A 19,920-nucleotide genomic window follows, 5' to 3' on the forward strand; every position below is an offset into this window, starting at 1 on the left:
CATACAGAGTCTGGGTGCGGCATTGAAGCATTTGTTGCTGTGAATAGCCAGTTGGAATCTGACACAGAGAAAAGCAGATCTTCTGCAAGCCCCTTAACACTGAGGTTATGTCTACACTACAGGATAATTTCGAATTAACTTAAACCGGTTTTATTAAACAGATATTATAAAGTCGATTGCACGCGTCCACACTAGGCACATTAATTCGGTGGTGTGCGTCCATGGTCCGAGACTAGCATCAATTTCCGGAGCGTTGCACTGTGGGTAGCTATCACTATAACTATCCGGCCAATAACTTCGATTTGCGGCCACACTAACCTTAAATCGATATGTTAATATCAACTTTAGCGTTACTCCTCTCGTTGGGGAGGAGTACAGAAATCGATTTTAAGAACCCTTTAAATCGATTTAAAGTGCATTGTAGTGTGGACGGGTACAGCGTTAAATCGATTTAACGCTGTTAAAATTGGTTTAACAGCGTAGGGTGGACCAGGCCTGAGTGATCACTGAACACTACACTTACCTCCACCCTCTACTAGCAGCATTACAGGAGCTGTGGTCATGGGTACTTGGTTTTTCTGGCTTTGTCAGGTATGTTATGTGTGCAGTGTCCTTATCTACTTCACAATAAATATTTTTATTAATTATGTTGCTTTCAAAAAAAACCTTTTTAAAATAAGCTAGTGAGGAGTTTCTACAGCTGATGGTAAAATCAAGGAGGTAGCTGTAGTTTCATACATTTGATGGGATATGGGTCAGTATTCAGAGTGAGGCTTTTATACAGGCTGTCTATGGCTTTCTAACACTGTGCGATCCCAGTAGGCACAGTAATAGGTAGCTCCATCATTAGAAGCTATTTCATTTACTACTAGGGTAGAGATGGGCTGGTCAGGCTTCTTTTCTTCTTTCTGTTCTCATTGGAGATTTTGTCAAAGACAGGTGGTGAGGATGAGATGTACAGAATCTGCTGTGGAACTTCTCCAGGTCTGTGTCAATACCAGTGTATAACAGCACTCCTGAAGTTCTGAATGCCAGAAGCCTCACAGTCTATACCTACAGTTTTATTTTCTGCCCTGGTAACAGACAACTGAGCTTGTCTCAGATGTATTTTTGCACATCCGTCTAGAAGGAGGAAAAAGAAAACAAAACCAGAAATTAACATGAATCTGGAGCAGGTGACTCAGTAATCTACAGATGTGTAGAAAAAAGGTAAAAAGAAACTTACAAGACAAAACCAAAGGCAGAATAACACCCTGAAGTAGGAACATTTTACAGATTTTGCTTGGTCCTGCGTCTATCAGAAATGTGACTGTTGTGTTGGGGTGGACAGAAATACACTTGGGGACAGGAAGTGACTCATTTAGTTTGAGGTTTTGCTGGCTCCATATGCTAATTTAAGATAAGTTAGAGTTATGGCTGAAACTCATCCAAAGTTACTTTTATCAAAGAGCATTATCTGGCATGAAGCAAATTCTTCCGCTATCTTTAGACCAGCGTAGATTGTATTATGGAAGTCTGCATTCTAAAGGATTGAGCTTTTAATTTATATTACAGTGGTTTCTTAACACCTCTGTGTGGGTGGTGTCTCCATTGTGTGAGCTACTATACATAGCAATATATGGAGTGACTGTCCCAAAGATCTTCCCTCTAAAAGAGTATTTGCACCAGCAGAGAATTTTTCGTACTTCATGTTTAAATATACCATATCCCCCCACCCTCCCCAACCAGAGTCATTATTTGCCAGCAGATTTCTTGTAGGAGTCGCAGCAGGAATGGGTCTTGAGAGAGATTTGAAGGAGAAGAGGCTAGTGGTGTGTGGGGAATGCCCCACCCCCTCCACACACACAAACCCCCAAAGGTGGTGGAAGAAAGCACCAAGATGTTTGTCAGCAGGGATGCAAACTTTGCTTGTTCATTTGTACAGTGCCCTGTCAGTGTGGACCAGATTTGTGACTGGGATTCCTAGCTATGACTGTAACTAATACAAAGATAAGTGACAGGCAGAGCCATGCTGATGGCACACTGAAGACTAATTTTCTTGGGGGTTATTTTCTTTACCTGTTGAACATGGGAGGTGCTGCCCTGAGTGGTGCTGTTGCCAGTACAGCACTCAGAACCCTTCTGAAGATATTAAGCACTTCCCAGGATCCTGCTCTCACTGAGTTCCCCAGATGTGAAGTAGTGGAATATCACTTCCTACTTCTGTGTGATACCAACCCTCTGTTCTATAAATAGAGTGATGTGCAGTGGCTAATATATCTGTGTGCTAGTGCCCTCTACTGAGATAGGATGGATCTGCAATTTGTATATTTGCAGTCAATTTTGTCCTAGTTCTGAAAAAGGGCCCACTCTACACTGACATTTTTGTTGAATTAATTTGAGTAACCTCAGTTTTTCTTACACCCTTGTTTGTTTCCTTGTGAACTAATCCAATCGATGATGTCTTTTCTATATTGTAGCTCCATTAGTTTTCTTGTGTCTTTCTAGCATCATTCAATAAGCTATGCTTCCACTTCTGCCCTTCTTTCAAGTATCATCTGCTTTTCCCACAGATTCTGAAGAACCTGACCCCATTTATCCTCATTGCTCTAGTAACCCATTGGGGCAGGGACCAGGGCTGGTGCAACCATTTAGGCGACCTAGGTGGTCGTCTAGGGTGCTGGGATTTGGGGGGGTGCCATTTTCTTCGGCAGTGACTGCGGCGGCCAGATCTTCAGCTAATCCACTGGTGAATGGATGATATGGTGCTGAAGTGATGTGGTGTACCCCATTTGCCTTCATAAAATTTTCAAACTCCTGAGAGATGAACTGTGGTTCATTGTCACTCAGTAGTCATTTTGGTCTGCCTGAACAACTTAAGAGTCCCCATCGTTTTTTGGATTGTACTATCTGTAGTAGTGGACTGCATTATAGAGACTTCTGGCCATTTAGAATGGGCATCTACCACCACTAAGAATGTGTTTCCTTAAAGTGGGCCAGCAAAGTCAACATGAATACATTGCCATGGGTTGTCAGGCCAGTGCCATGGGCTAGAGGTGCCCACTGGAGTGCATTCCTCACACTCTGAAATGACATGCAAGCTCTTGCCTTCTCTTCAAAAGCACTGTCCAATGCAGGCCACCAAAAATAGCTTGATGCAGTTTCCTTCATGTGCTCTATTCCACAGTGACCGGAATGTAGCTGTTCTAACATCTGTGATCTCAGTGGTGGTGGGATAATGACACATCTCCCTCACAACAAACAACCTGATTGGATTGATAACTCAATCCTCCCGGACATGTAGGTAATAAGGTTGGGTGAGACTGGAGAGGTTCGTTGATGTTCAGTGCATCACCAGGTTCATAACTTGGGACAATATTGGGTCAACGCGAGTTGCCTTCTTTACCTGAGTAGCAGTGATGAGTGTATTCTCTACCTGTTCAAAGTAAAATATTTCCTTCTGGGCAATATCTTGATGTTTGGCTGGCAAAGGCATCCTTGAGAGACCATCTGCATTGCTGTGCAGAGTGGATTTCCAATATTTGATTTCATATATGTGTGTGAAAAGCAACAATGCCCAATGTTGCATACGATTAGCAGCTAATGGGGGAATGCCTGTTTGGGGTCCAAAAATTGAAGTCGGAGGTTGATGGTCTGTGAGAAGAGTAAACTTGCATCCGAACAGGTACTGATGAAACGTCCGAATTCTGGAAAAAATTCCCAATGCCTCATGTTCGATTTGGGCATAGTTAGTTTCTACTTTGGTTAGCATGTGAAAAGCAAAAGCAATAGGCATAATATGTGACAAAACTGCTCCCACACCATAAGGGGAGGTATCGCAGGACAGCTGTAGGGATAAGGATGCATCAAAGTGCGTCAGAACTTCAGAATTTAGCAATGCACCCTTAGCTTTGTTAATACAACATCACAGGCTTCAGTCCACTTCCAGGCCTTGTTCTGCCCAAGGAGTCTGTGAAGTGGTTTTAGCAGCGTGGCTAACTGTGAGATGAACTTTCCAAAATAGTTCAATAGTCCTGGAAACAAGCAAAGCTGGCTAACATTTTGAGGAGGGGGACCCTCCACAATAGCCTTAACTTTTAACGAAGACCTGTAGCATCGATGATGTGTCCCAAATATTCAACAGAGGGCTGGAAGAATTTACACTTGTCTTTGCAGACTCGTAGGCCATACTCTTCCATCCTTTGTAGGAGAGGTGATCCTCCTCATTTCTTCCAGTGACCAGGATGTTGTCCAGATAGCTCTGGACTCCAGGCAAGCCATACAAGGTCTGGTCAATAGCCCTCTGGAACAGGGCAGGAGCGGACGTTATTCCGAAGGGTAGGCGACAGTATTGATAAAGCCCTTTATCTGTCACAATAGTCAACAGCTCTTGGGACTCTTCATCAACATGCATCTGTAAGTACTCTTGACTCAGATCAATCTTACTGAACTTATATCCCCCAGCCAGGCCTGCAAAGAGGTCATCAATGCGGGGAAGTGGGTATTGCTCTAGACACAACACTGGGTTGACAGTGACTTTAAAATCACCGCAAATCTGGAGGGAGCCATCTTTCTTCACTATTGGAATAATAGGAGTTGCCCATTTTAGGACTCCATTTGTGACCAGGCGCTCCAGGTCTGCTTCAGTTTTTGGCCTGATGGCATATGGCACAGTTCTGGCTTTCCAATGTTTTGATTGACTGTCAGGTTTAATGTTCAGTGTCACAGTGATTCCCTTCATACTTCCCAAATCCTCTCCAAAAACAGCAGCATGTTTCCTCAGTATAGTGGTCAGACCGGTGGTTTCTGTAGTTATTCGGTGCACTTCTGCCCAGTTCAGCTGAATCTTCCTAAGCCAAGACCTACCCATTAAGGCTGGGTAATTACCTCTCACCACAAACAGTGGCAATTTAGCAGCCTGTTCATTGAGCTCCACCTTAACATCAGTAAAAAGAACAGGAGTACTTGTGGCACCTTAGAGACTAACAAATTTATTTGAGCATAAGCTTTCGTGGGCTACAGCCCACTTCTTTGGATGCATAGAATGGAACATTTATTGAGGAGATAAATATACACATACAGAGAGCATGAAAAGGTAGGAGTTGTCTTACCAACTCTGAGAGGCCAATTAAGTAAAAGGAAAAAAACTTTTTGAAATGATAATCAAGATAGACTAGTACAGACAGTTTGATAGCAACAAGATTCTATTACCATGATAACCAGTGACGAGCTGCCAAAATATAACAGGTTCCCTCCTCCTCACCCCACGAAGAGGTCGTGGCCACCCCCCTGGGACTCCTGCCCCTTCCAACCCCCCATGTTCCTTGACGTCCCCTCCGGGACCCCTGCCCCATCCACCCCCTTTCCCTGTCCCCTGACTACCCCCTACTGCCCCATCCAACCCTTCTTCTCATTCCTGATTGCCCCTGGGGACCCCTGTCCCATCCAACCACCCCTTCTCCCTGTCCCCTGACCGCCCCTGGAATCCCTGCCCCTGACTGCCCACCGCCACCTCATCCAACCCCTGCTCCTTCCTGACTGCCTCCCCAGGACCCTTGCCACTATTCAATCCCTCTGTTCCCTGCCTTCTGACCACCCCACCCCTATCCACCCCCCCACAATCCCCAAACTCCCCTGCACTCTTCCAACACCCCCTCCCTCCTCCCTGCCCCCTTACCGCGCTGCCTGGAACCGCTGGGCCGGGACCAGTGCCTGTGCTGCCGCAGGGACCAGGCCAGAGCCGTGGGGCCGAAGCTGGGGCTGCTTGGCCGGGGCCGGAACAAGGCGGGGCTAGGGGCGCTCAGCCTGGCCTGGGCTGGAGCTACTCGGCTGGGACCAGGAGCCGGGCCTGAGGTAGCCATGCAGCCGAACCAGGGGCACTCAGCTGGGGCCAGGACTGGGCTGGTGCTGGGGGTAGTCAGTCGGGGGTGCCAGGCTGGAGGGAGCCACTAAGCTGGCCGCACCTTCCCTCCCCCTGCGGCCCAGCTTCCCTGCCCACTGCTTGTTTCAGGCTTCCTGCGAACATCTGATTCGCAGAAAGCAGGGGAGGGAGATGGGGAGGGGGAGGAGAAGGGGGCAGAGCATTCAGGAGAGGAGGGGGAAGTGAGCTGGGGCTGGGGCGGAGTTCCGGAGCTTTTGTTATATAAAGCTCTTAGAACAAATGGTCCTAAAAGGACTTCTAAATTTAACAGCCAGCTCCAGCACACCACTGATGATAACCTTGAGGCTCTGTACCTGAGGAAGATACTATGGAGGATGAGCCCCAATTACTGGGGAGTTATAAGGAGGTAGATTATTGCACTTGCACACTGGGTCCAACGCTCCTGTTTTACTTTCACTTGCTTCCTGTTTCAGCAGATAAATGATGTCTGGACTGGGAGACTGTAGTGTCAGGCAGTTATGGGGGTGAGATCCTGGCTCCATTTCCTTCTCTAGAGCCAGATTTTTCACCTCAAGTCTTATGATCCTTTAGACTGATGATGACAAATCTCCACCCAGTCAGCCCATGATAAACCATACAGCCAACTACCGACTGTTGGCTTCACCTAATGTTCAGCGAGCAGATTTTTTTTGTTTTTAAAGCCCAGGGGAAGTTAAACACACAACTCCCATTGACTTGTAATGGGATTGGGTGCCTAACCTTTGTGCCCTAGGTGACCTCCTGTTCTGTTAGACCTGACCTGGTCTTACTGATTTATGTGGAAAATACACACTAAATCAGAAGTTGCTGTTCATATCTAGCTGCAGAAGCCAATAAAGAGTTTTTGCTGCTGGCTCCAGGCTAAGAGGAATTTTTCGAGAGGTGACAGTGGCTGTGGCTCAGAATGCAGAGTGGGTTTTTGTACAGGCTGTCTACAGTTTTCCAACACTGTGTGATCCCCATAGGCACAATAGTAAGTAGCAATGTCACTGGACATTATTTTGTTTATGGTCAGGGTACAGGTAGACTGGCCAATCTTCTTTTCAGCATTAAACGTTCCTTTATCCGAGTCTCTGTTCAAGACAGAGTGTGTTGAGATGAACAGAATGTGTTCTGGAGCTGCACTGGGTCTCTGTCTATACCAGTGTATAGGAGCCTTGCCAAAATCCTCCAATAGAGAAACATGACAGTCAATTCGTATGGCTTTATTTTCTTCCCTGGTGATGGACACTTGAGCTTGGGTCAGATACACTTGTGAGGAGCCATCTGTGAAGAAACAAAGAAAAAATATCAACATAAAACTGAAATAATGTGAAGGCTCTTCAGCTGCTGCTGTCATGCGCCAATGTATGCGGAGAGCAGTGTGAATAGGGTGACCTGATTTTACAAGGACGGTCCTGATATTCAGGGCTTTGTCTTACATAGATGCCTATTTACCCCCTTTTCCCCACTGTCCAAACTTTTCACACTTGCTATGTTGTCACCCTAAGTGTGAGCAACACACTTACAGGAGCAAACCATAGCCAGAACAGAAGTCTCTAACAATAACATTCTTGCTTCTGTTGTTAGACTCCAGCCAAGAAATGTAAATGGTGGTCTTGAATGGAGAGAGCTGTGTAGATGGGGAGAGCAAGTGACTCATTTAGGTAACCTTCAGTTAAGTGGTTACTGGCTGTAGAAGACTTATTGCACGGTGAGGTAGAGTTACTGCTGCTCAGTATGTCAACTTTGAGCTTGGGTGAGTGTCAACCCTAGCACTGGGGTCAAATAGATTCCTTAGGCGTGTTTCAGGATCGGTGTTGATAATGATTGCTGCTGTTGTTTATTACTTGTATTAGAGCACCAACCTGAGATACTGTGCTGGATCTGGGCCCCAGGTTGAAAACAGAGGCAAAGTCCTGCCTCACACTGCTGACCCATCTAAAAAAAGGAGTGACTGCTCAAGCTTGTGGGAAAGGGAAATGTCAAAACGTTTTTATTTTTTTTTATCATGCCATTGTTTATGCACAAGCACACTGGTTTTTCTTTTCTCCTCGCTCACCCCTAAATCTCAGTCATTGTGTGTTAGCAGATTTCTTGTACATCCTGTGGAATAGAAATCTTGCAGAGGAGAAGCTAGTGATGATCCATGAGACGAGGGGCCTGTTCCATGAGTATGTGACACTATGGAAGAAAGCATGAATGAATTTGTAAGAATTGAATAGGCAGATGGTGGACAAGAGCTGCTGACAGTGCAGTTAACACTGTAGTTGTCTTTCTGTCATTCACTTGTCACTTGCCAAGGGAAGCTGCTGAACCTTTCCTGCTGGAGAGAATGAGTCGGTGCCCTTGGATCTCATGGATACCAGTGGAAATGGATGTTGTTCACAATGTTTTCGGAGACGTTGAGCATCTGGCAGAATTGAGCTGTAGTGTGTTTTTCAGTCTTTAAATTCTTCAGTTTTTCTCCTACTTCATTGTGATACTGGGTCATTTTACATCTCACTACTCATAACAGTGCTAATACATCTGTGTGCTAATGTCCTCTACTGAAATAGGATGGTCCTGTTCATGGATGGTTAGTTTCATCCCAGCTCTAAAAACGGGAGAATTTATATTTGCAGGTGTCTTGTACAAATAATTTACAAGCAACTTCTTCCTTCTTTTTTTTTCAATATTTGTTTTTATTGTCTTGTAGTGAGGACTAATCCACTGCAGAGAACCTCTATTTGAACTAGAGAAGAACTCTGTTCAGCTCCCATTTAGTGATCAAAGGGCCACCAAAAAGGTGATGTTCTGTATATTTAAGGGCCATTTTTGTAAACAGACAATTCATTTCTCTCTTAACACAGAATAAAACAGCATAATCTCGCACAAAGAAATTTGTTTAGCTGTATAGGGACTATGTCACATATTTGAGCAAATCTGGAACCATCTATTAGACAGGAGTAGGCAACCTATGGCACGCTTGCCAAAGGTGACACCGAAGCTGATTTTCAGTGGCACTCACATTGCCCAGGTCCTGGCCACTGGTACGGAGGGCTCTGCATTTTAATTTAATTTTAAATGAAGCTTCTTAAACATTTTAAAAACCTAATTTACTTTACATACAACAATAATTTAGTTATATATTATAGGCTTAGAGAGAGACCTTCTAAAAATGTTAAAATGTATTACCGGCACTTGAAATCTTAAATTAGAGTGAATAAATGAAGACTCGGCACACCACTGCTGAAAGGTTGCCGACCCCTGTACTAGAGGGTAGTGTGCATGAGAACGAACACACACACACACACACACACACACACACACACACACACACTATCCAGTTCATTAAAGCATGTGACATATTCTACACTATAGCACTACTAGTTTACATTTATATCATTATACCCTGATCCAGTCTCTCATGTTTTCATCATGTCCCCTTCAAATTTCTGTCAAAATGCACTCTTCCCATGGGCCTTCAGAACCTAATTCCTCTTGGTGTTTTGTTTTGTTTTTTGAAGGGGATGTCACCTCACTGCAGTCCCTGTTTTCCTTCCTTCATTATCCATCCAAGCTTTAATTAACATTTCTCTAGTAACTTCTCTCAATTTAGGGTATCAGCTCCGAGGGGCAGGGATCATCTATTTGCTTGTAAGGTGCATTCACATGTATGGCTAGATAGAAATATCTGCTCCAGGAGACTGTAACTTTTATATTACATCTCATCTAACAAATTGGTATCACAGACTAAATATGAAACTGTTCTTTAGAACTGAATTTTGTGGTTTTATGAGCATGCATCTGCTGGACTAGCAAGCTCTTCCCAGGTCAAATGCTAATTAAAGAGCTTGAATATTTTCCTGTTTCTGTTACAACATATATTTAATACATTAGCAGTCTAGTTTCCAGTGCACTTGAGTAGCCAACTGCACAAAGATTACTGGAATAGATAGACAGTATTAAAATGAGTTTATGAACCAGGTGATTTTTTCATTAGAACTGTATATTGGATTGAACACCCTGGATTGTCTTTCCTGTTTCAATGAATGTCCAGTCCTGCCCTAATTCAATTGTCCTGTCAGCTCCCTTATACAAACTAGTAAATGTGGATACGTATCAAAACATAGTCACCTCCAGAGAGCAACTGAAAATTTAGCTGCCCTGTGCAACTACTTGGTCTTGTTGTTTGGCAGAGACAGGTGAGCTCTTACTGTTTGCAAAACTTGTGAGAGCAACAATTCTGTTGCTTTTATCTCTGGTTCCATCTTGAGGGGCAGGATTAGAAGGTAGCTGCAGTTTCATACATTTGAAAGATTGTTGTTGAGAATACAAAGTAGGTTTATTTTACAGAAAGTGAGTGGTTTAGTAATACTGTATGATCCCAAGTGGAACATGATAGGTAGCCACATCACTCTTGGTTTTTTTTGTTGTTTTGTTTTGTTTTGTTTTTTACTGTCAGTGCACAGATCGACTTGGAGAGCTGCTTCTCTGCCTCAATCTTTCCCTTCTCAGAATCCTGATGGAAAAATAGAGAATCTGTTCCAGAGCCGCATCAGGTGTCTGTCGATACCAGTGTATATAAGCACTACTCAGGGTTATGCCGGAAACATGACAGTCAATTCGTACAGTTCTATCTTCTGCTTTGGTGATGGATAGTTGAGATTGTACCATACTTTTGCCTCTATCTACAGAAAAAAGGGACAAATACCATTTAATCTGAAATTGAATGAACATGGAGAATCTCCACCTATTGCTCAGAAATGTGCCTGTGTGTAGAAACTAGGGTGGAAAAAAATCAACTTTAAGACCAAACTACTGAAGCAACAAGAAAAACTTGCAATAGTAACATTCTCACTAGGTTATGATGAACCTGCTACTGAGAAAGAAAGGAATGTGAATTCTGATCTCAGAAACAGGATGGAGTCACTTGAGTAGAGTAAGTGACTGATAGACAAATCAACAGTGGATATTTCTCATCTGCAGATTAGCTATTTCAAGGCAATAGAGATTTGTGTTTGCCTTACATAAAAGTTCATAAGGCTAAACCTTGAGATCTGAACATCTACTAACCTTCCCTCATGCTATCCAGCAACTCTTCTGACTGCTCCCTTGTTTAGAACTTTTTCAGAAAGAGTATGAGTCTTTTTTATAACTATAGTTACAATTATTGAGGTTCTCTGCACTCTTCTTTTTTCCCCTCAACATAAACATCAGCAGATTTGATCAAGGAACAATGTTCTCAGTTTATTAGTTGGCTTTTTCATGCTTTTTCAAGCAGTGATGAAAACAGATCACTAAGGGTCTGATGCCAAATCCATTGAAGTCAATGGGAAGTTCTTCAATTGATTTCAATGAGCTTTGGAATAGGCCCCAATTTCTAGGGAGAACTATTTCAGGAATTTTTCATCCTGTCTTAATTCAGAGTCCCACCAAGTTTATAGATCGGCTAGAACTGTTGTCAAGGAAAACAAATCAGTAATCTCTTAAAACACATTTTCCTTGCACTAAAATCTGGCTCTCGTGTCATGCAAACTCAGAGTTGACTCAAAGGTGACCTATTTGTTTTCACCTACATCAATAGATTCCCATTGTTTCATAAGGGGTTTCATATGCTGTTCATGAATTCTGTTGTTATCTACACCCTGTCTGTGAGTTTCTCTTTGGGTATCTGTTAGTGTCTATTCCCCACACTCCACAAGAGCATGTAACTTTTATCGGGTGACCTTCATCTCTGTGCAGAGCCAGAACAAGGTCCTTACTCTGTTTTAACCCTATTTTGCGGGTTTAAGTGAGAAAGAAGTAAGTACAACATAAGCCTCGTCCTTGCCCCTCTACAAAGGGCTGGATTTAATCCGTTAAACTTTACAATAAACTATTCTGAGAACTCCTTAAAATCTGTAACATTGTGAATATACTTTGCACGCTATCCAAAGAAACATAGCAAAAAATATACCATATTTCAAAAGCATAATGATTAAATATATAGGTGGAGTGCTACCTGCATTGTCCCTGTTTTTTGTGTGTGTGTCGGGCTGTGAATAGACTTTTTTCAATCAACACAAACTTCTTATAACCTTTCTTTGAACAGAGATAGCTGGGGAAAGGGAGTTAGGGCCAGATCCCTAAATGAATTTAGGAGCCAGAACTTAGTCACCTGGTGAAACTTAGAAATCATATTGTGTACATAGGCAGCCATTTTCTAATCATGAGACCAGGAATGATTTCGCAAAGAGGATTGTACTGGACTTGGATGAGTGCAGATGTTTAAATAAGACTGAGAGTCTCCTTGTGGAATTCTTGATGATGATGATGATGAATTGTCTGAGCCCTGCCTCGTTAATTAAGCGCTAACTTACCTGTGACTCTTATGGGGATGTACAAAGGAGAGGAACCTCTTGAGTAAATTGACTCACAATAATCTCATTGCCTGAAATGAATTTATTCAGGATAAACGGTTGTCTTCAAAATTGACTCCTCAGGTAGTCTGATAATACTCAGTCTTCCTCTAGCTCAGTTATATTGAAACTAGAAAATTCAATTATAGTAATTCATTTGCTGTGCACTTATTTTCATGCACATTTATATCCTGTTAAATGGTCTTCATGATAAAAATCAATAGGGTTCTCTGATTTTTATTTTTACAGTTCAGTTTATATAGAAACATGCAGTTGTAGGATGGAAACACTGTAATGAATGCTGTAAATATACAATATTTCCAACCAAACAATCTCGCCTCTGAAGAATCAATATCAGCCCTCTTCTTGGCATCTGAAGAGATACCCTTTACAGAAGTAGTAGTTCAGTAGTTCCACTGCAAAAGGGTGCGTGAAAGTCTACAGCGGGTATGTTGTGGATGTCTGGAGGCCAGATCCAAAGCTCATTGAAGTGACTGGGAGTTCTTCCCCTGACTTCACTGGGCTCTGGATGAAACTTGAAAAGGCCTATCCTGTAAGGTGCTGAGCACCTTCATCTCCCTTTACAGGCAACAGGAACTCACAAGGTCAGGGCCTTATGGCTTTAAATCCCACTAACAGTAAAATGAAAATCCCACTCCTAATACTAAAATGTGGGGAAAGCTGCTTTAGAGTGTACTTAGGGTGGTTTCTTTTGTTTTTTGTTGTTGTTTACGGAAAAACTCATTACAATAATAGTGAAGTAATTGGAGTCCAAACCTGCTATATGTTTAAACAGCAATTTGTTGGTTTCCTGTCTTGATGATGAAGCAGCTGAAAAGCGACACATCCTGTTTTGTTAAAAGGATGTTTGTGGTATGGGGAGGGAGGAAGTGGTGGAAATTTGCTGTATATACTTTTTATTCTCAAGACATCTTGTAGCTTCACAAAATAACATGTTAATAGTTCAATATTAATTCAATTAAAAATTTTGTGTCATTTTCTCTCTTCACCATTTCTTCCATGTTACAGAAAGCAGTACATTCTGAAAAGGGTAGACTTGAGACATCTCAGTTGTTAATGCCCAGGTCCATGTTCCAGATCTTGCTTCAACCCTTTGAAAATTCTGTTTTTCTTTTTTTTGAGGAACACAGAAGGATAGGTTTGCATTGAGGACTGGGTCATAACTTTTTTAAATATACATTATATAATTGCCAGTACAGGTCTGTTGCATCTTACGCTGGGGTTACGTTCCACAGTCAGCGCATAAAGCAAAAATCGCGTATAGTCAAAATGACACTGAGTGTAATGGCAGGCGGAATCGCCCGCACTACAGGTACAATATTAAAATTGGTTTTTCTCTTTTTTTTGTTTTTTGTTTTTTTGCCAACTGCGTAAAGCTGAAATTGCACATGTTAAATGCATCTAAGATGCAAAAGACCTGTAATGATCAAGAGACTAGAAGGAAAATAGTCACCCAACTCAAGTATCGAATCTTCTCATGACATGATTGAATTCTGTACCTAAGTCAGAACTATTAAAAATAAACTGAGCACTCTAGCTCATTCAGAGCTTATCCTGTAAAGCACTAAGTGACCCTGGAAGTGCTGAGGTATCTCACCTCTCACTAGTGCCTACAGATGATGATGAGCGCACCCCCTATCTCTTAGAAATAGCTCAGTATCTTGCGGGATAGAGCACCTTTCATTTGGAGATTTGTAAGTGCTTTAATCAATCTTTAATGCAAGAAAAAAGATGGAGAACATCTTCATTACTGATGCAAAGGATGATGTGAACAATAAATACACTTGAAAACTTGCATATGATTTAAAATTGGGTTGAGTTGGAGACAACAGTGAGGAGAGAGAAGCAAATAAAGCTTCATAGAAACTGGGAGATGCAAAAAGCAGAACCAACTTTAATGTCCTCTTAGTGCTGTCAGAGTCCACATTACTGTGTTCAGTGCTCAGATACCCTGGTGATGGACATTTTAGGAATGCCTTACTCGGGCAGTTTGCTACTTACATAGATTAGATCAAAAATAGCTACAATATAGAGAATAGAATAAGATCAGTGAATTACCAATGTAACATAAAATGGATGTGCAGCCAACCTGCTCATTAAGGATTTGATAAGTAGCAAGGAAGCTCCACATGTCTTTCTCTCATTTGTTTTGAAGAGCTTGAAAGTTGTCAGGAATTGTACTGCTTCTCTTGCATTAATCCATTGATGGCTTCTCTGGGTGTTTAAAATATACAGTGAAGTTAGCTTTGTTTTGTTGTCTACCCTCAACTGCTGCTGTCATGGCCACAGAATTCCTGCATCCTACTAGTGCATCCACCATTTGCTGAGTGTGAAAGAAGTGGGTATTTGAGGAAGTGGGTATTCACCCACGAAAGCTCATGCTCCAAAACGTCTGTTAGTCTATAAGGTGCCACAGGATTCTTTGCTGCATTTGCTGAGTGTGAAACTGGGGCAAAACTGGTTCTAAGGCCTTGTCAGTGTTAGTGTAATGCCATGTCCCTGAGTGGGGTTTTGGAAGCAGGAATTGATAGCAGGAGCACAGTGGATGCAGGTGTTTTTAAATTGCATAATTTAGACATGGTTTGAATAGGGTTAAACAATGTGGTCAGGGCTGGCTCCAGGCACCAGCGCAGAAAGCAGGTGCTTGGGGTGGCCAACGGAAAGGGGTGGCACGTCCGGCTCTTTGGCAGCAATTCGGTGGCCGGTCCCTCAGTCCCTCTCAGAGGGAAGGACCTGCCGCCGAATTGCTGCCATAAAGTGAGAGCTGAGCCCAGCCCCCCAGGCTGTGCTGTGTGTGGTTTTGTTGTTGTTGAGGGTTTTTTTGTGCAGGGCTGCAGGAAGTTTGTGGCACTGTGTATAATCCCATGCAGCACAGTAATAGTGGCCGCTGTCTGCCTTCTCCAGCTTGTGCAACAACAGTTTGCAGATGCTACGGCCTTGAAAATGGGCGGTGAGTTTCTTGCTGGACAAGCCGGCGTCCCAGCTGGGGTCAGGCTTGTAGTAAGAAAGGTAGAGCAGCCTCTGCAGTGCCCCTCCAGCTGGGGCTCGGTACCAATGGATATAGGTAGAGTCCGACCCACCAGACAATTTGCAGGTGAATTCAGCAGTGCTCTCCTCATATGGCTCCTTTGTGATGGAGATTGGGACCTGGTCCAGGTGAATGGCCCACAACACAGCTGGAAGGCAAAAGGAGGATAAGGAGCAATGAGGAAATTACTGCTCCATGTAGATGGATTATTTCTAGCAGCCATGTTGCTCTATGCAGAGTCCATGCTGCTTAGACTGAAGGGACACTGGGGTTGCTTTTCTGCTGCCTTTCACCTCGCATGTTCATTTAGAAGTGTGCATAGTGAGGGAGAAGTGTGTAATTTCTGCCATGGGTGAGAGTGAGAGGACAATTCTGATCTCAGGGTTTGTTCTCTTCCAGGCACAGATGTCAATGACTGCACAAGGGGAAGAGTAGTGGAGAATTTGGCCCATTGTCTGTGGATTATCTGTAAAGCTCCATACATACTCAGGGTGCTGAGACTCCAGTCTTACTCCATTGCTTTCACTAGTGTTGCCCTGGAATAAAACTGTTGTAATTCTGGGGATCCAAGCCCACAATGCTGCATAAATAACCACAAATAACAAACAGAACTGAGTTCAACAAACTTACGTGGCAAGAGGCAAGTGAAGAGAAATTCCAGAAATGCTACCATGTCTCTTGGAATTGCTCTGGCTCCTGAGGAGAAATAAAAGCACAAGAAGTCAATGCTGCTCAGTCTTGAGTGACAAATACTCAAATGCTGAAAGAAAAAGGTGGGAGCAGGCTCCCAGTCCGGAGCAGAAGAGATGAAGTGCTGTTGTGCTCACTGTGTCAAAGAGTTTCCAATTTTATTTAAGAATGTGAGAGGGGACACGTGTTAGCCCAGTGTGTGAGCCACTAACCGAAACCAAACTGCTCACTGCATTCTCTTCATCCTGCACTAGAGAGCTACACAGTCATACGTCTTGATTAGTTGAAACATACAAACTAAATAATTTAGTCAGTTCAAACCATGTCTGACTCTCAAAAATTCCATACCAGAGCCCTCAATCGCAACAGGCAGGAGGTGCAGTCATTGGAAATAAAACACAAACTCATCCCTTCTTGGGAAGATCACTGCCTGCTCACATGCTTCCTCCTTCCTTTTTGTAATGAAATGTAAGACATAGGTCATGTTAACTTCCTATCATTAAAGATCCCATGGAACCTTTTATAAGAATAGGAACCTATGCCCCATGCTGAAAGTATTTCTGTGCCTAACTCCAATAATTTCCATTGATGTTAGACACCCATAAACCTGGAAGATGTGGGCCCTAGTGCCCTTGTCAGATTCCAATTTGAGTACTTCCATTCCTCTCACCTAAACTTGCCCCTGGAGTTTCAGTTGGATATGTTGTAATCCTTGCTTCCTCTCCAGGCTGTTGTGTAGGCTCATTACATTTCACCGAGACACCTGCTTTCTTGTACGTTATCCATTTTGGGGATTAAAAACAATCTTTTGTAGTGCTTGCATCTCAAACGTTGCAGCTTTGGGTCAGGGCGTGAAAACCTGAAAGTGAAAGACTGGGAGCATGAAGTGGGTTTCTGGCTGTTATGCATTGCCAAAGTAGTGTGAAGCACTCTAAGCAGCACAATGAATCAGGCTGTGGATATAAACATTTCTATCATTATTATAAAATTATGATTTGAGGGATTTATTTGAAACAGTCAAAAATAAGCAGGATTTTTTTTATTATTATTATTATTATTATTATTATTATTATTTTACCCTGACAGTTCCTCTTTTAAACCAAATCTGCTGTATGCTCGTAGCTATTCATTGTAGAACTGCTAAGGGGAGAGAGTATGATTTGATTTCTATCGTATGTATTAACATGCATGTTTGTTTTCCAAGGTCGTTTGCTATAATGTGTGACACTGTGCATTGAGTAATCTACTTTATATTTGTCTGCAGGTCTCAATAGCCAATTACTGTACATGCAACACTGGTTTTGCTTCTATCATTTCACTTAATTTGCTCTGTGTATCTGCATAGATGACCCCTTCCTCCATGCTAAACATTGAACCCAATTCCTGCTTGAAGACTGAACAAAGTAACAGCTCAGGTTAGCTAAATACAAATTCAAGCTTCTGGTACCCCCTTGTGGCCAAACAGGAGAGTCTCTATGCAAAAGAATAAATGGACACAAACCTGACATCAGGAATCATAAAATTCAAAAACCAGGAGAAGATCACTTTAACCTCTCTGGTCACTCAGTGACAGACTTAAATGTGGCAATTTTGCAACAGAAAAGCTTCAAAAACAGACTCCAAGGAGAAATGGCTGAACTTGAATTAATATGCAAAGCAGATACCATCAATTTAGGCTTGAATAGAGACTGGGAATGGCTGAGCCATTACACACTTTGAATCTATTTCCCCATCTTAAGTATCCTCACACCTCTTGTCAAACTGTCTGAAATGAGCCATCTTGATTATCACTACAAAAGTTTTTTTTCCTCCTGCTGACAATAGCTCATCTTAATTAATTAGCCTGTTAGAGTTAGTAGGGCAACTCCCACCTTTTCTCTCACACACACACACACACACACACACACACACACTCAATCTCCTCACTATATATTCCACTCTATGCATCTAATGAAGTGGGCTGTAGCCCATGAAAGTTTATGCTCAAATAAATTTGTTAGTCTAAGATGCCAAAAGTACTCCTGTTCTTAAAACTCTTGGGTATCACTTTGAATAGGCTAGTACTGAAATATGAAGAATGGTGGTTTCTCAAACTGTAGCTGACAATTTTCTGTGACATTACATTGTATCAATCAGTCTCTTCAATGTGTTACGTGCTTTTTTTTTAAAAGGGGGAGGGTTTGTTTGTTTTTTTTTAGTGCACAGTTGATGCCAGGAAAGTACACAAAGAATGAAGTTTGTAATTCCAGTGTTGTGAAAGTGCTGTACCAGGATAGAAGAGATCCTATTGTGAAATATGCACAGGACACTATAGGCCATATGCTGATCACATTTACAGAGGTGCCAGGCCTTTGCTGGCACAGGCATTGCCTGTATGTAACCGGTGTCAGAATTTGGCATAATTCTAATGAGCTGGTGATTCTACTATACATCCAGTGATATATACAGTGATATTCCTGTAGCTGACATTTACTCTCTAGGCCAGATTCTGCCCTTCATTACACCACATGTTCAAGAGACTGATGTAATGTTGAGCAGAATTTGGCCCACTGTTCCATAGCCCCCAGGGGACTTCCAGCTCTGGGGATTGCTGGGCCCAGGGTGCTCCTGCCATGCCTACTTTCTCCCAGGAGCTTCCTCGTCAGCCAAAGTGGGGAGGAGGTGGTGGTAGCAGCGCGGCGCTTTGCAACCCAGGGGTAGTTCTTACACAAGGGGAATCCTCACAGCCAGCTATGGCACCCGAATGGTGTGAAGTGATGCAGTGGGTCCTCTTGTGTGTGGAATTGCTGATCATCAGCTTTTGTAGTCAATGCTCCTGTGAGCTGTGAAGCCAAGGCAAGACTGTCGCCTTATTCAGGGATCACAGCTCTGCTTTGAAGAAACAGCAGATTTTTCACATTATTACTATTTTCAAGCAAACTCAATGTATTTCAGGAGTAGGGGGAAGCAAAACCGGTGCCGAGCTCTAACTACCTCACCAGCCCTCAGAGCCTCACTCCTCTGTGACAGAATTATTCATTTCCACCTGGGCAATACGGCTCTCTCCAACCTCTGAAGGTTCCACTTTCCATGGTCTCCAAACCCCTCTGTAGTTCTCTGCATCACTAGTTCTTGGTGTTTGTAGATGGACTGAAACCGTGTGTACTTCTATCGGTTAACCCTTTCATCGGTGCTGTTAGAACTGCCTGGGAACTTTGTTTCACCAGGATTTCTCATGCTGAGAATCCAAACATACAGTATTTCCTTCTGGAATGACTTCAGCTTTGTACAATTTGCATTCATTGGAACTGCATCCCCTTTAATCACAGAAAATCTTCCATACAGTGTGTGTGTGTGTGTGTGTGCTTTTCTCACTCATTCTTCCCTTTCAGTGATTTAAAATGTTGGCTTCTTGACAAACTGAGGAGAGACTGGCTTATTTTAAATGCTGCTGACCAACTGGTGCACACAGCAAGAATACAGGGTGTGTTTGCATGGGTCTCGATATGGGTAACTGGTTTGTTTGGTTATGGGTAACTATTCAAGATCTGTACTTTTGGGAAGACAGAGTCCAAATACCCAGAAGACCTTTACTGTGTTCATTTGAATCTGGGTTCAGAATTTGTTACAGCGTACAATTCCTGTCCCTGCTGCTTCATTTTAAATGAAGTTTGATTTTTAAAAATCAGTGTTCTATGTAACTAAAGCAAAACTTCATATTTTGCAAGAACACGGACTAAGAGGTGTTCATTTTGTATAATACACTGCTGCTTGCTTTTTTGCATCAAGTCCATTCCAATCACTTTGACTTCCATAAGCAGCTAAACTGGTTGCCCATGTGACCAGCAGAGTGCATAGCGGAGCTTGCATAGTGAATGGTGCTGGTTGTAATCTTGTTTATACTGATTTGACGAACATAACTTTAGTTGTATTCAATTCTC

The 19,920-nt window shown here is 42.7% G+C and overlaps 1 gene segment (V, D, J or C); it reads right to left on the reverse strand.

Moving 5' to 3' along the window:
- Positions 1 to 6,704: 6,704 nt before the first annotated feature.
- Positions 6,705 to 17,605, reverse strand: LOC115645990. The segment is given in 2 exon segments: positions 6,705 to 7,165; positions 15,941 to 17,605. Coding segments are annotated over 2 exon segments (492 nt in total).
- Between the last annotated feature and the right edge of the window lie 2,315 nt (positions 17,606 to 19,920).

This window comes from Gopherus evgoodei, chromosome 2, assembly GCF_007399415.2.
Source record: "Gopherus evgoodei ecotype Sinaloan lineage chromosome 2, rGopEvg1_v1.p, whole genome shotgun sequence".
Classification (NCBI taxonomy): domain Eukaryota; kingdom Metazoa; phylum Chordata; order Testudines; family Testudinidae; genus Gopherus; species Gopherus evgoodei.